Here is a 14,687-nt window from a genome sequence, read left to right as displayed (position 1 = left end):
TCCTTTTAAAGCCTCAATTTATCCCTCAAAACCTTGCGTAGTGGCCAAATTGTACAGATAAACGATCTAGACACATTAAGAGAAGATTAAAACAAAATTGCGTATATAATTGGACAACCAACAGCAGTGGTGCTAGAAAAAATGAATATTTTATCAATCGTCAGAGCATCAATCGGTTTCTGCGTAATAACTTTTTTCTCAAGCATCAGATCGTTTCGTAGTATTCGAGACTTTGTTTCTTTGTTAAATTTTCTACAAAAGTCACATAACGGTTTATTTTTAGGGAGCAATGGGCGACTCCTGGAGGAATTATTTTGTGAAAGTTAATTTTCCCATACAAAATCCCATGTAAACTTGGCGTTGGCGCAAAAATATAGTTTCAGGGATCAAGCTAAGAATTTGCACAGATGTTCTAGGACCCAAATGGTACCTAAAAAGTTGTTCGGAGCTGGAATCTATTTTTCCCCACCCTAATGAGTATACGTTGCAGTTATGGTTGTGGTCGGTCGTTACTGCGATCTGGAGCATAGTGAAAATCGAAGACTGAATAAATAGAAATATATTAGGCTTACAGGAGAAAAACCAGGACACCAGGACAGTCAATGCAAAACCAGGACATGTCCTGGGAAACCGGGACGTATGGTCACCCTACTAAAACAGTTCGTGCTTTCACAAAATCACCCTCTTCTCGTAAACTACAAACCATAACCTAAAACTTATAAAACGCTTTAAATTGTCATGCTAGACTTTTTCTTGAAATTAAGATCGTTAAGATCGGTTCAACAATTGCTGAGATAATTACATGACATTAGGTGGACCTTACTGAAAAGTACATTCCCCATGCAATGTTTCCTGAAACCAATACACTACAAAGCTTGTTCCACAAGGGCCAATTGCCAGAACTGACCGCCATCTAAAGAGTGCAAGTGCAATAGAGGTCACGTTGCAAAAAACCAGCCGAACCTGTTATCGGACACCGCTCGACCCGATCCAACAGGAGAAACTTTCCATCGGAACAAGTGAACCGACCAAGCATACGCTGTTCGAGGGCTTAACGATAGCGAAGAAAAGGAAAATCCGCGAACAATGCTAAACATGCCAGCGGAAATGAAGGAAAGTTGTTCCCGGCAACGTACAGTGCTGTATAGGCTATAATTTCGTGACCAAAGACAGAAACAGCACACATAAAGGCAACGGTCTCAGGTTATTCTCTCGCTTAAAATCTTACCTGAGTTGTGCGCCGGCGTGTATCAGTAAACATTGGCCCCCAGCCTGCCTTAAGTTGACACGCATTTCATAAAAAAGTGGTATGCCTATTTATGATTTGCGCAGAGCGAAGCGCATAACCTAGTGATGTTGTTTTGTTTAGTTTCTTTTATTCTCCATGTCTGCAGCTTCATTCGTGTTGGATTGCGAGGTTCAATGTTCACCATCGATGCATGGTTTCCCGTTCCTATGTATGGCGGATTCTAAACGAGTTATCTCATCAATAAAATATTGACAATATTGCTTCAATACACAAATTCTGTTTGGCTTCCCAGGAATGCAGTTTTCCTTAGTATGTCATGGCTAGCATGCCATATTAAGTTAAGAAATTTGCGCTTCGACTTCGAGTGCTTAGAATCTGGTTCTTGACTATGGCACCAGTTTGAGGCTAGCCAAAAATTGGAGATATCGCTTGTGGACACCCCTAAACCAATTTTAAGCTAATTTTCTTAAGGAGAAATATAGCATATTTCTACGCATCGGCTTGCCGATTGAAAACAAGGTTCGATTCCAATATACGGAAATTAAAAGTTCTACTCAGTGCATCTAGACTCGCCGCAACAATTCATTTGGCGTGCAAAATTTCATAGCATCGAAAAAAAATATGATTGAAACGCAATGACTTACACTCCGTTGAAAACCGCTGCTGCCTTACACTATCAATATATTGGTCAATAACTGGTGTATTGTTAATATCTCTTGTCGTCTATAGACTAATTTAAGATCTAGTTATTTTGGTCTTTCGAATTGTACGGTAAACGAGCTCTTTTTTAGCTCATTAGTCTGCATGCCACATTGTTTCGCTAAGTATTGGAATCTTTGCTTCGTTGGTGATACTGATTTCGTTTATGGATCCGAGTCATAGTAGAGTCCAAGGAGTTTTAATTCTCAGGTGATACGATCCTCAAAAACGCCGATCAGCCATGTTGGTTTTAGAAACGACAGCTAACAACATTGTTTACTAGATCTCTCCATTTGTTGCTTGGATTTCAGTGGGTAAACAAAGTTGTTGGCTGTCATTTTTCTTCCCGCAGTCTGCTGCACGCTTACCTCACTCCTCACCTAGTTACTGCCAAAGACGAATCACCTTAGAACTCTAAATACCTTGGTAGAGTCGCTTTCGCTGCAATGTTTATATTTGTCGGCTAACCAAACAGACAGCGAACTATTTACATCACGAGTTTTCTCAGAAAATCACAACGCCGTCAATCATCCCAACGATGACCAACCATAAGATTAATTGTGATTTATATGCAAACTTTTAATTCCTAACCCGCGCTAACGGCCGTACCACTAACTTATTGTGTTTTTTTTCAGCACATCGCCGTTGGACGTCTTCGCTCTTGAGTAGTTCAAACCTGTCTTCCGCTACAGCCAAGCAGCAGGTGAAATTTAAAGCAAACATTCAATACCGCACAAGCCCTCACACCGATTCATTGCGCCCGCTAATGTCTGCCATCCGACTCTAATTCCATCGGCCTGCACTATGGACATTTCGCAGTCTTCCTCATCCACATCGCCGCCCCGACGCAGCAGCATACCGATTCCGAAGCGCAAGAGCTCCCTTCATCTGTACATAGCCAACACGATCAGCCAGGGTCAATCGTCGAGGGGAAACTCACAATCCCCGTCGACATCGTCTGCTTCCTCGACCCACGAAGACCAGCAGGGCCACCCGGGCAGACTGATGACGATGATGCTGGAGGGCGACACCTTTTCACCGACCAATTCGGCCTCGTCCTCCCGGTCTGCCACGGCCATGGGTATGCACAGTTCGCTGTATGTTCCCCGCACCGGCAGCAGCCATTCAGCAGCGGCTGAAATCAGCACCAACGACTATCTGCAGCTGCGTGAGAATCACAACCGGCTGATCAACAAGTGCGAAGAAAGTGAGTATGACGTATGTAGGTATATGTGTTGACTGGAGTCGTTAGCGGTTTTGATTCGCATTTAAGTTACATAAACTCCGTCAATCGGCGAACCGCGGGAAAAAGTTTTTACTGCTTTGAATATAATGATTGACGGGTGTTTGCATATTTTTACTCTTTGATTTTTTTACGTTGATATACTACTACATCTAAAATTCCTATAAAATTTTGCCATTCTAGTGACGAAACGCAATCAAAATCTCGAAAGTACCAATCAACTGCTGAAGAAAAGCGTAGGTGCCCTTCAAGCCGACATGGCCGTCCTTAAAAAGGAACGAAGTGACTTCATCGACAAAAATCGTAAATTGAAGAAAAAGCTCGGTGAAATAGTTCCCACCGGTGGAGATGCAGGTAGCAGCGATGATGAAAATGCTGAAAAAAGCGGAACAAAATCCTCGAATGCAGTGCCCATTGTTGATGGCAATGTTTCGAAGGAAAGCGAAATGGACAGTCTGCTGAATGAGATGGAAAAGCTCAAGTCCTATCTGAACAATGTAGAGCTTCAATTGTATGAGGCAAACGAGAAGATATCCGAGCTACAAGAGAGTGTAAGTTTTGTTTGAACAAGAGAGAAAAGCATTGCTACACGATAACAGAATTTTGTATCATCCGCAGAAGCAACAAGTTGAGGAGACAAACGTAAAGTTGCGTACGGAAAATGCTGAACTCAGCAAAATCGCGCGCCTCATGTCGGTCAACATTCTGGAATCAATTGATACAAGCAAGCGGTGAGTGTCTTAGATAAGGGAAAAAGCTTTGCTTGATTTACATGTGGAGTTCCACATATTGTTGATTGTTGATAATTTGAGTGTCAGTTTATTAAATAAGGATATGACACTGTAAATTAGAACATTATCTGCCCTTTCTATCCGATCATTCTAGGGTAAAATCAAAAGAGATTATAACTACTAGAGGTCGCATGTCGCTGTTATCACTGATAATTTATCATCTCGCTCTTACATATGCTAGGCCCATTAGTTTGGCACACATTGCCCCGGGTACACATATGTCAAAGTAATGGGATAGAATATGCTAGAGCGAGACCCCACGTTTTACTTCAACGAAACATTTCGAGAAAAACTTACAAAATTAGGAAAGTCTGGTGAATATCAAAAAAACCATTCTGGTTGATGGAAACCATAACATTCTAAAATTAAGTACACTTAGTACTATCGTTATTAGGGTGATTAATTTAGTGATTAGTATTATTTTTGTAATGTTTCATACGATATTAAAAAGAAAAAGTAACACTTTGAAATCTGTTATTGTGATTCGATACTACGTACGTTTCGATAAAACTTTTTTTTTTTAATTTGAATTATAGAGGTTTTAACCTGAAGGTCTTTCCCCTCTTCGGGTTAGAAAAATCTCTTATGAAAAATTTCTAACCCTATGTGCGGGGTCGGGATTCGAACCCAAGTGCGCTGCGTACAAGACAATCGATTTACCAACTACGCTACGCCCACCCCTTTCGATAAAACGAACGCTAAACGAAGCGAAGGTGGTACGTATTGTCGAGGTATACCTGTATTGCCCGGATGTACCCCATTAGGCATAAATACTTTAGGCATACGGAGGTTTGGCATACGTATGTTAAGCATAATAGACGTTCGGCAGAAATAGGCTAGGCATAATGGACGTTAGGCATAAATTATCATGTTGAAGCATCACTTCAACATGATAATCATTTTTTGGCGCTGATGGCCTCTGATGGTAAGGGGCACTCTTGTTTAAAAAAATCTCACTCTTGTTTAAAAAAAATCTCACTTGTTTGAGGGTATGAATAATCATAACTTCGGCGAGTAATTAGTCAAAGTTTTTCACCTAAGCAATTATGACCAAATATTATTTTTGAATCACCCTTAGACATAGTCAAATTAATTTTCCAAAATTTATTGAATTTTTCAATATTACCATCGTGCGGGTTTTTTTCAATTTGTCAATTTTTACGAATTAGAACTCTTTTAATAATGGATGATATATTTTATCATGTCAGTTGAAACATATCTTCATCGTGTGAATATTATTTACGCCATGTATGCGCAGATTTGGCTCGCAAATAAAAAGTGGTTCATAAGGTAATTTAAAATATTAAATTTGGACTAGCTGAGGGCTCCTCTTGAATTCGCTAGTAAAATAAACAAATGAAAATTAGCATATTTTATTCACTTTTATTGAAAGATCATTAATTTATACTGATATTGGAGGGTTTCCAACAATAAAAAATCATCCATTTCTCTATTTCCCTAAAACGAGGGATTCATGTTAATTTGACATTTTTGACATTATCCGTTGAAAAAATAATTTGAGTTGGTTAAGACCGAATTTATTTTGTTTTTCGGAACGAGGAAAGGAAAATGATGGAAAATGAGTGCGTCAGAATCTGTTTTTAAGAATATTTGAGGATTTTTTGTACTGCCAATGATACAAAATAGCCACCAGGTGGGATTAAAATTTCGCACAATAAAGAGAGAGAGAGAGAGAGAGAGAGAGAGAGAGAGAGAGAGAGAGAGAGAGAGAGAGAGAGAGAGAGAGAGAGAAGTAAGTTACTATTTATGGCTTATACTTGAGTGATAAATTGATGGCGTAATTAGTATACAAGGTCACGTTCACACGTTATGCACTCTTGAAATCAAGTATACTGAAATAAATGGTCAAAACCAGTTTTTTACATAAATTCAGCGCATCTAATGAAAAAAAATTCTGGTGATTAATCCCTTGCAAATAATTATTAAGAATCAACTCAAAACATTATTAGAAGGCTTGATATCTTCGGTCAAGTTGTTGAGAATGATGTTAGAAACAACTTTTTTGAAGACACAAAAATATTCAAATATTTTATGGGTATTTGAATATCCTGACGCACGTCTCAGTACATGTAAGATGTTTTGTTTTGTCGAGCAGTCTTATTTCACAAGCCTCCAATCACTTTTATATATCCATAGAGTTGTTTTTGTTTTGGTAAGCAGTGTTAAGTGAAAAGTGGGGTACTGGGTCATTTTGTACCCAAAATCGCCTATTTTTAATCATTTTCCTACTCAATGATGCAAATCATACACATTTTGTAGTTTTTATAATGTGAAAAACCTGTTTTAATCGACCGAGCGGTGCAATTGTACCTTTCTCAATCATAAACGTTTCATGGTGGATTATGTTCATTTTAATTGAATACCTACCTAATTTCGTTAAAAGTGGAACAGCACTAGTATTCCGATTTTCACTAGTCAGAGTAACTATAACTATTGTTCGATATACAAAAACTATCTATATTCTATAAAACTAGCTAGAATATTTGTCAGTGGACTAAATGAGACACCGAAAATAAAAATCACAAAAACAGAACATGCTTTGTAAACTCGTTTTAAATATATTTGAATGTAAAAATAGGATATAAACTTCAAGCGTAAAAATCGGACAGGAGCTCTTCGATATAAGAGTCAATTAAAAACAATCTGCAGTATAAAAACACTAAAAAATATATACGATTCTTGCGAAGGACTTTTCTTTATTCGACTTTTTAATCTTGAAGGTTACGTTACACAAATTTTCCAGCGAGAGAATTATACTGGAGGTTCATCCTAGCCTACTTTTTCGAGTGAGAACTTTCTAAGCGATTATTATGCTAAAGGATCCCTGTCCGATTTTTACGCTTGGTTTTTATATTAGGTTTTTACATTCTAAGTTATTTTCAATGAAATTTGCAATGGAGACAATGCATCAAATATTTTAATAAAACTCAGAGATGTTGCTAACAGTCTGCCTTTTCGTGCAACATGTTCTATTTTGCATGATCTACCTAAAGCAAAGCAGTAAAAAAAATAAAACTGATAACATCTCCAACTAACCCCGATCTGCCCTACTCGCGAAGTTACATACACGCTAGCACACGCGACAAACAAACACCGCGCGATTAAACGCTTTAACATTCAAACGCTCGAACCCTACGCGAACAAACCTCATCATAAACGTGATCATGTAATAGCGCTCAAATACGTGCAGTATTGGACAAAACATTTGTTGAACATGTTTTGTCCAATACTGTACATATTTTACCGCTATTGCAATAATATCTAACTTCTTTAAAAAAAACTTCAGTAAACTTTATCGTTCTTCAATCGAAACAAGGTAAAGGTCCACAGACGATGGTTTAGAACAGAGCTTAAAAAAATTGACATCGCTGCATGAACTTGAAAGAAAACAAAATTCAACTCATGCCCGCAGCGATGAATGAAATTTTTGGTTCGTTTCCATCGTCATTCGTTCTCCCGACGCAGCGCTTTCAGGTACGGACATGTTCGGTTTCAGAAGCAAAGTGAATTTTCTTTCCATGCTAGCTCTGAGAGGGATTATTGATCAAAAGTGCACCAAATATAGATTACGCAGTTCACTTATGCTCGAAAATGTAGAAGATGCTAACTTCTGTCTTCAAACTGTCGACATAATAACAAATGAATGCTTTTGTTGATGAATGAATTTATATTTCAGCTGCACTCAAGCATTCGATTCCGCACGAAATTTCAGTCAGTTGGAAAGTGAATGAATAGGGAGGCGTTGAATCGGAATGTCGGTTTCGGTAAATGCAAGCAGAAATAGGTAACTGATTTTGAAATTTCGTAACACTGGTTTAGGAGCCTAATTTCATTCTATATGGCTATTTGGGCAATAAACTCTTTAACGAAGGCATATCAATCATTTTTTTTGACAAGTTTATTGTTGCGTTGGACCCAAAAGTGTAACTTTTCGTTTTTTTTGTCAAGCTGTTCAAAAACAAGCGGGATGGTTGCGTTTCACAACAAAAGTGTCAAACAATTGTTATTCTACCCTCACGTAGACGACTAGTATGAGTAGTCTCACGAAGCTTCACGTTTCTCAGTCTATCAAAAGATGTGCAAATATATCGAAAACGTACATCTACAATAAGTTTCATGCGCATGTCAAACATTAATTCCATTGGTCACTTTAATTTATTCTTTAGTCACACAATCCGCATCATGTTATGTTTCGGACCATTCCTAATAATATTCTCATGCTCATATTCCAACAATTTTGCAAATAAAAACCGTATAATTATCCTTACTATTCCCCAGATTGGAGAACTCATACATCCAGGTGCGAAGAGAACGCGACAACCTAGCTCGTCAAAACCGGGACTCGGTAGATTCGAAAACCGGTCCCAACGAAGAAATTCAGAAAATCCGATCCGAAATGGAACTCAAGCGGAAAACGTTTGAGGCGCAGTTCATAGAATACGTAAGTAGTCTAACTATATTTTATTTTTATTTTCCTCTAGAGCAGTTAATAACAAATCGTATAACCGAACTAATTCGAAAATAGTAGCTTTGATTCGTTTGGCTGAGGAATTTAACCACAATCTTGTATAAAAGAAAGCATGCCTACATTAGATTATATGTTATGCGGTTTGGTAATTGCACTGACTGCTTAGTTCCCCCTTAAACAAGCTATCATCCCAAATGTCTAATTTCGATAAAACAAAACACCCTAGAAATCACTAATGGAACAGGAGCTTTCGCGCAACACCAACGAACAAATCATAACACTCCAGCTGGAGGTGGATAGATTAAAGCAGGATCTCGCAGAAACGCTAAACCGCGCCGAACGAGCTGAGGAAGAAGCACGGGATTTGCGAAGCTTACTTCGCGCCAGCCAGTTGCAGGAGCGCCAATTTTACTCCCAGCTAGATCTGGACAAGCTGAGCCTCCGTGGTGGGGACGGTGACAACGATTCGTTGCTGTCCGGTGTGAGCGGATTCGCGGGCTCGACGGCGGTGTTGGATCCAATCCAAACAGTACCACCTCCACCTCCACCCCCAGTTCCACCTCCTCCTCCGCCGCCATTACGATTTTCTTCAGCTGGTGCAGCAGCAACCGGAACAAGTACTGTGGGACTAAGCGAAGCAATCACTATGCAAAAATTAAATCACGTCGGAATGAAGCATGCGAATAGCAGACAGCAGCAAGCAACAGGTAGGTCGTATCGATCGGTCTGGGAGTAGTTTTCCGCAGCTTTAACCACCCACTCGTTCCCCTTCATGTTCAGAACTGTTTATGTGTGGCTTATACGCAACGTTGGCTGTAGGTAGCTGTACTAACAATGCTCGGTAGCGACTAAACACTCTCACTGCAATTGCACCGGCTGGTGAGTGGTTCCTTTCAGTGCAACATCCTGCGAACGGGAAGTGGGTACATACTTTGAACTACTTTCAACGATGTTCTAATTTAGTTTTCTCTTCACGGGCAGGAGTTTATTATCTGGTAGGTTTTAAAGAGTGGTGCATTTGTACGATAGGGTGTCTGCTGAATTGACAAATGTTACTATGCCCAGATAGCATCTTGACTCCAACATTTCTCTAGAAGACAGCTCTAAATAGTTAACTATATGAGCTTGGTCGTTTGCCAACACATTTGTGTTGAGGCTGCCCAATTTAATCCACTTTAATAATTAACACCACAATCGGTCAAGAATTTGTACAACCACAAAAACTGACATTTACTGCCACTGCTCAGCACAGTTGCGTAGTCAGTTAGTAGGTTTAGGGACAATAGGTTGGAAAATGTTCGAAGTTGGGTAAGATTTCATGAATAGGTGCACGTACATAAACAGCCGCATCCTTAAAAGCGTCAAGCTGATTTAATTTACAATTTCTCCGAACTGGACGAAGAATGTAGTAGAAAGCAAGGCAATTTTCCGATACCGCCTACCGTTTTCCCTTCGCAAGACGCTTGCGAAAACGATAAAGTGGATGAACGGAGAATGAACATAACACTAACGAAATCGGGCACCACAGCGTTATTAAATAAAATGGAAATTGTATACATTTCTGTCTGGAAGATGGTTGTGTGGCTGGTTTTCCCCTCCACTTTCGGAATAAACGAGACCTGGGCGGGTGCACTTTTCTTAAAGCGACTACCAATTTTAAGCGGTAATGCTGATATGCAGATAGTGATGTTTGCTCATGACGATGGCGGTAGATGTTTCCAGTTTTGGGCATAGTGAATATGTTGACATTAAATTCGAAGCTAGTTGATGTATAGTTAAATTTTCTCCAATAGTCTTAAAGTCAGGACCGTCTTAAGACCACTCGGGGCACTAATAAACTAGGGGGGCATCATTAAACAAGTGTAAATAGATGTATTTTAGCATGGTTGTTCATGCCACTATAAGACTTCCAAATTTGAGCCAAGTAGGCCAACAAAACATAAAAATAAATGGAGAAAATACATAGTTAGAGATTCCACCGCCAAGTGGCATTATACACGCAAGATGGTCTGAGTTGATCTGAAAATTAATTAGCAAGTGACTCTATCATACGCAGAATTAAAATAAAAGGAAAACCTCAGACACCCTAAGTTAATGATAATGGCGTTTAAAATGACAAAGAAGAATATGGCAGAGAAGAATCGTGCTGCAATCGAATAATTCTAATAAGAGGCATATTGTAAAAGTTATTGGAAAGATAAAAAGTCATTTGAAGGTTAGCAATAATGAAATACTGTGTGACGTTTCTCTTAATAGCAGTTGCAAAATGTAGCAGAAACCTGACAGAATTAACATGTGGTAATCCGACCATCATAGTAGCTTGCCGTTGTTTGAGAATGAAGATTGTTTTAGCCAAGGGGGAATGCTGAAGTATGGCGAATTTACCATCCACCATTTGAACGTTGGCTTGATCACTAAAAATAAATATTTGTATTCCGTGATGTGTACAGGTGGCTTTCATAAACAAAGCGCAAAATTCTCTATTTATTGGGTATTTTTAATAGCACAGTTTTCACATGTTCGATCAGCACGTTGAACGGCGAACGTTGATATTTTAGGAGATTAGTAAAGTAAAGAATCGCACATTCTAATTCTCACAATACCGACAAAATAAAGAAAGAAGTATTTGTTGTTCATTTTTTTAGTTTTTCGGAATTCTTCTCTTCTCATAAATCTAAAGCTAAAGAATGCCAAATGTACAAGAAATGATGTGTTTTGCTTCGAACTGAACTAACTGATATTGGAAATGCATTTGCCAAGAAATAATAGTCAAGAATACTATTTGACCGTGCATGACAAATTTGGTTTAGCCTTTCGAATTCTTCTGATTAGCGTATGACAGCCATCTTGATCGTCGCGATGTTAGGTCCAAAAATGCCAACAATAAATTTGAATGTTAAGATAACTAGTTTTTAGTTTTAGGAAAGTTAAGATAGTACGCAGTAACATTGTCCCGTTTAGATTTGTTTAGAACTTCTTAATTGTGAGCAATACACTATTCCTGATGTGATAAAACTGGTCAGAGTCGACATTCAACTTCGGAAAAACCACATATTCTCTTCCATTGAAGTTTTCGCCGAGTCTGGTCACCTTTGAAATCAATCGATATAATGTTGATTCTAAGCGCGCATATCGCCTTGAGGTTCATTCATGTTCCATCCTCGATGTAGGAATAACAATAACGGTTCTTTGCCATATTCTTTTGTATAGGATTTTTTGTCAAGGCAGGTTTTTTAGTAACCAATTCAATACAAGTCTTGTAGGCTTGTTCACTATGACCGGCTTGGGAAGACGTAAGTAGAAAGTGAACCAAATGATACATTTTTAATATTAACAAGCTACCAACTCCCATTTTAAAAACAGCGATGGTGGTTACCTAATAGACCTGACTGCTGTTTACCACACAAAAAAATCCGTTCACGATTTCGTGAACTGAAAGATTTATGAAAAACGTAACCAAGTTCCTGAAATTATGAATAATAAACCTCCTATCCATGAAACTATTTGTGTTTTCAAAAAACTAGTTTGCCCCGAATATATACATGTTCCCTGGACATGTTTAGTTTTTGTTGTGATTCATGTTCGTGATTTGGGAATACGCAGCCGACAGTCAAACGTTGTTCTTGATTTCAAGAGCTTATTCGCGATTTTTGTGATTTTTCATCACGTTACCGTACTATTTTATTCAGGGGCGGATCCAGAAAAAAATTTCGGGGGGAGGGAGGGTCCGAAATTTCGAATTTAAAATGAACATTGTACAGTTAGTAGTACGCAATAACTTTATTTAATGAATATAAGCTTGGTTGGTCAATTTTGGTTTGGAATGAATTTAAGTTTGAAACTAATATAAACTTGAAATTAATTTAAAATTTCCTAGCAAGTAAAAATATTCCGGACCCCCAGGACCCTCCTCCTGGATCCGCCACTGATTTTATTCATTCATGCGACTCGCGGATTGAAGTTTGTGATTTCAGGATCTTAGTCGCGATTTTTGTAATTTTTATTCACGTTATTGTGATATTTTAGTCATGAGTAGAGTGATTCACGTTTATGATTTCAGGAACTTAGTCACGATTTTAGATATTTTTGTCACGAGTTGTGTGATTTGTGTTCATGATTTCAGGAACTTAGTCACGATATATGTAACTTCTGATCGTGTTTTCGTGATATTTTAGTCTTGAATAGAGTCATTCATGTTCATGATTTTAGGATCTTAGTCTCGATTTTAGATATTTTTGTCGTGAATTGTGTGATTTGTGTTCATTAGTTCAGGATATTAGTCACGATTTTTGTAACTTCTGTTCATGTTATCGTGACATTTTATTTGTTTTGATATTTTATTGTAGAGCTTCCCGACCAGGAGAAAATAACTGAGCAATAACCCGAGCATACTATTTTTTGGTATTCATACCAAAACTTAGTATTAATTGATTATTATACCTCATTGAGGTATTAAGCAGGTACTGAAGAAACATTTTTCAATACCTGCTTAATACCTCAATGAGGTATAATACTTATTTTAGCATTATTTATGTATTCCAGTTCTTTTTACATTTCTTATAAAAGAAATGTATGGAATTCGCTCAAACTTTCAAGATTTTTTCCGAGGCCCGGAGGGCCGAGTCTTATATACCAATCGACTCAGCTCGACGATTTGGGACAATGTCTGTGTGTGTGTGTATGTAACTGACAAACTCTCATTCGTGTTTCTCAGCAATGGCTGAACCGATCTTATCCAAACCAATTTTGAATGAAAGAACTAAAAAACAGTATGAACGCTTTTAATTTGTTTTTGATTCTGATGTTTAGTTTCCAAGATATTAATGTTTGAATGCGTAAAAATGGCGTTTTTTGCAGTTTTTTTGAATTATCTGCCGAAATTGATAATATAGATTAACAATTTATATGTTTTTAGACAGGTTTAACGAATACCTTTCGAACAAGCTATAGATTGTTGAAATCGGACTATTATCAAAAGAGATATTTAATTTTAAATGCGGACGAAAGATTTTTATCATTTCCCATTGCCAGAAATATGACCAAAAACATATAATCTATTATTAACGCCAAAACAGCTTATTTTAGGTCAATAGTATCTTCGGAGAATTTAATGGAGGCAATATGACCTTTCTTTTGGTATTGTGCTTTTGCTGATTAATCCCCCTATGAGTGAGATATTTTCACAAATTTTCTTGGAAGTGATTGTATCGAAATGATGCCTTCAGCAATTTTGTAGCTCTTACTTTTGCGAATAACTTTACTGAAGACTTCAAATATCTATTTTGAATACTTTAAAAGTTATGGCTTGTTGTTTGTGGATTACTCTTTGTCGCCTATTTATTGTTCAATATAGTAATAATCCATTGAAATAAGCCAAACATTATTTCGATAAATCGAATTTTGTATTTCATTTTTCTATCTACAACCGCTAGAAATAATCACCGAACACTTCCAAGTTGTCTGGAAGGAACTTGATAACTTATCAGTACAAAAATGTTCATTTGTGCGAACCTTTTGACTGCATTTTTTCTAACTTATAACCATCGGATCGATCTGAAACATATCGGAAAATGAAAAGCGAAATAAATAACTCCAAGCAACGGCGTAGCCAAGAGAAAGTTTTGGGGTTTAACACCATACAACCCCCACCCCTCCCCCACCAGACCCAAAAAAATATTGGATTGAAGTTGAAAATTTATTGATGCAGACTGATTTAATTCAATATTACAATAACAATTATTTGATCCGTACATTGATAACCTGTTGTTGTAAACATCATGAGGACTTTTGATAAATTGTCGGAATGGGGTCCTGATATGTAACTGATCTATTGGTCTTGATTTCACAGTTGTCTAATTGCATAAATATCAAATTCTTGCCTGGAAACATTCCAATAGAAAATTCCAGAGTTCTGTAATCAATCATAATCCTCAGATTTATTTTCAAATTGAGCTTGTTTTTGTAGAAATGTACTGTAATAAGGGTCTTTAGTTAATAGGAAGCGAAGTTCAAATTGATTTAATGTCTATGAAACATAGAACTGCTCACCAAAAAAATGCATAACTTTCAACATTTGCTAAAAATGTTTTTGCTTTTCTCATTCACTCTAAAATTCGTCAATCTAATCCCGACCCGGAGGGCCGAGTGTCATTTGCCAATCGACTGAGTTCGTCGAGATCGGAATATATCTGTGTGTGTATGTATATGTGTGTATGT

General features: G+C 37.7%; 2 protein-coding genes across 2 annotated transcripts in view; one reads left to right on the top strand and one right to left on the bottom strand.

The window, feature by feature from the left end:
• LOC131677586 (shootin-1) overlaps positions 1 to 14,687 on the top strand; it is a 42,929-nt gene that overhangs the window by 12,868 nt on the left and 15,374 nt on the right. Inside the window, exons 2-6 of the mRNA XM_058957476.1 lie at positions 2,584 to 3,155; positions 3,375 to 3,742; positions 3,810 to 3,922; positions 8,282 to 8,444; positions 8,698 to 9,178. Coding sequence (XP_058813459.1) covers positions 2,753 to 3,155; positions 3,375 to 3,742; positions 3,810 to 3,922; positions 8,282 to 8,444; positions 8,698 to 9,178 — 1,528 coding nt within the window. The 5' untranslated portion in view covers positions 2,584 to 2,752. The remainder of the gene's footprint in view (positions 1 to 2,583; positions 3,156 to 3,374; positions 3,743 to 3,809; positions 3,923 to 8,281; positions 8,445 to 8,697; positions 9,179 to 14,687) is intronic.
• Positions 1 to 14,687, bottom strand: part of LOC131677584 (protein Skeletor, isoforms B/C) — a 197,695-nt gene that overhangs the window by 177,576 nt on the left and 5,432 nt on the right. The window lies entirely within an intron of this gene.

This window comes from Topomyia yanbarensis, chromosome 1, assembly GCF_030247195.1.
Source record: "Topomyia yanbarensis strain Yona2022 chromosome 1, ASM3024719v1, whole genome shotgun sequence".
Classification (NCBI taxonomy): Eukaryota; Metazoa; Arthropoda; class Insecta; order Diptera; family Culicidae; genus Topomyia; species Topomyia yanbarensis.
Note: the sequence above shows the minus strand (reverse complement) of the source record. Positions and strands in the feature narration are given on the sequence as shown.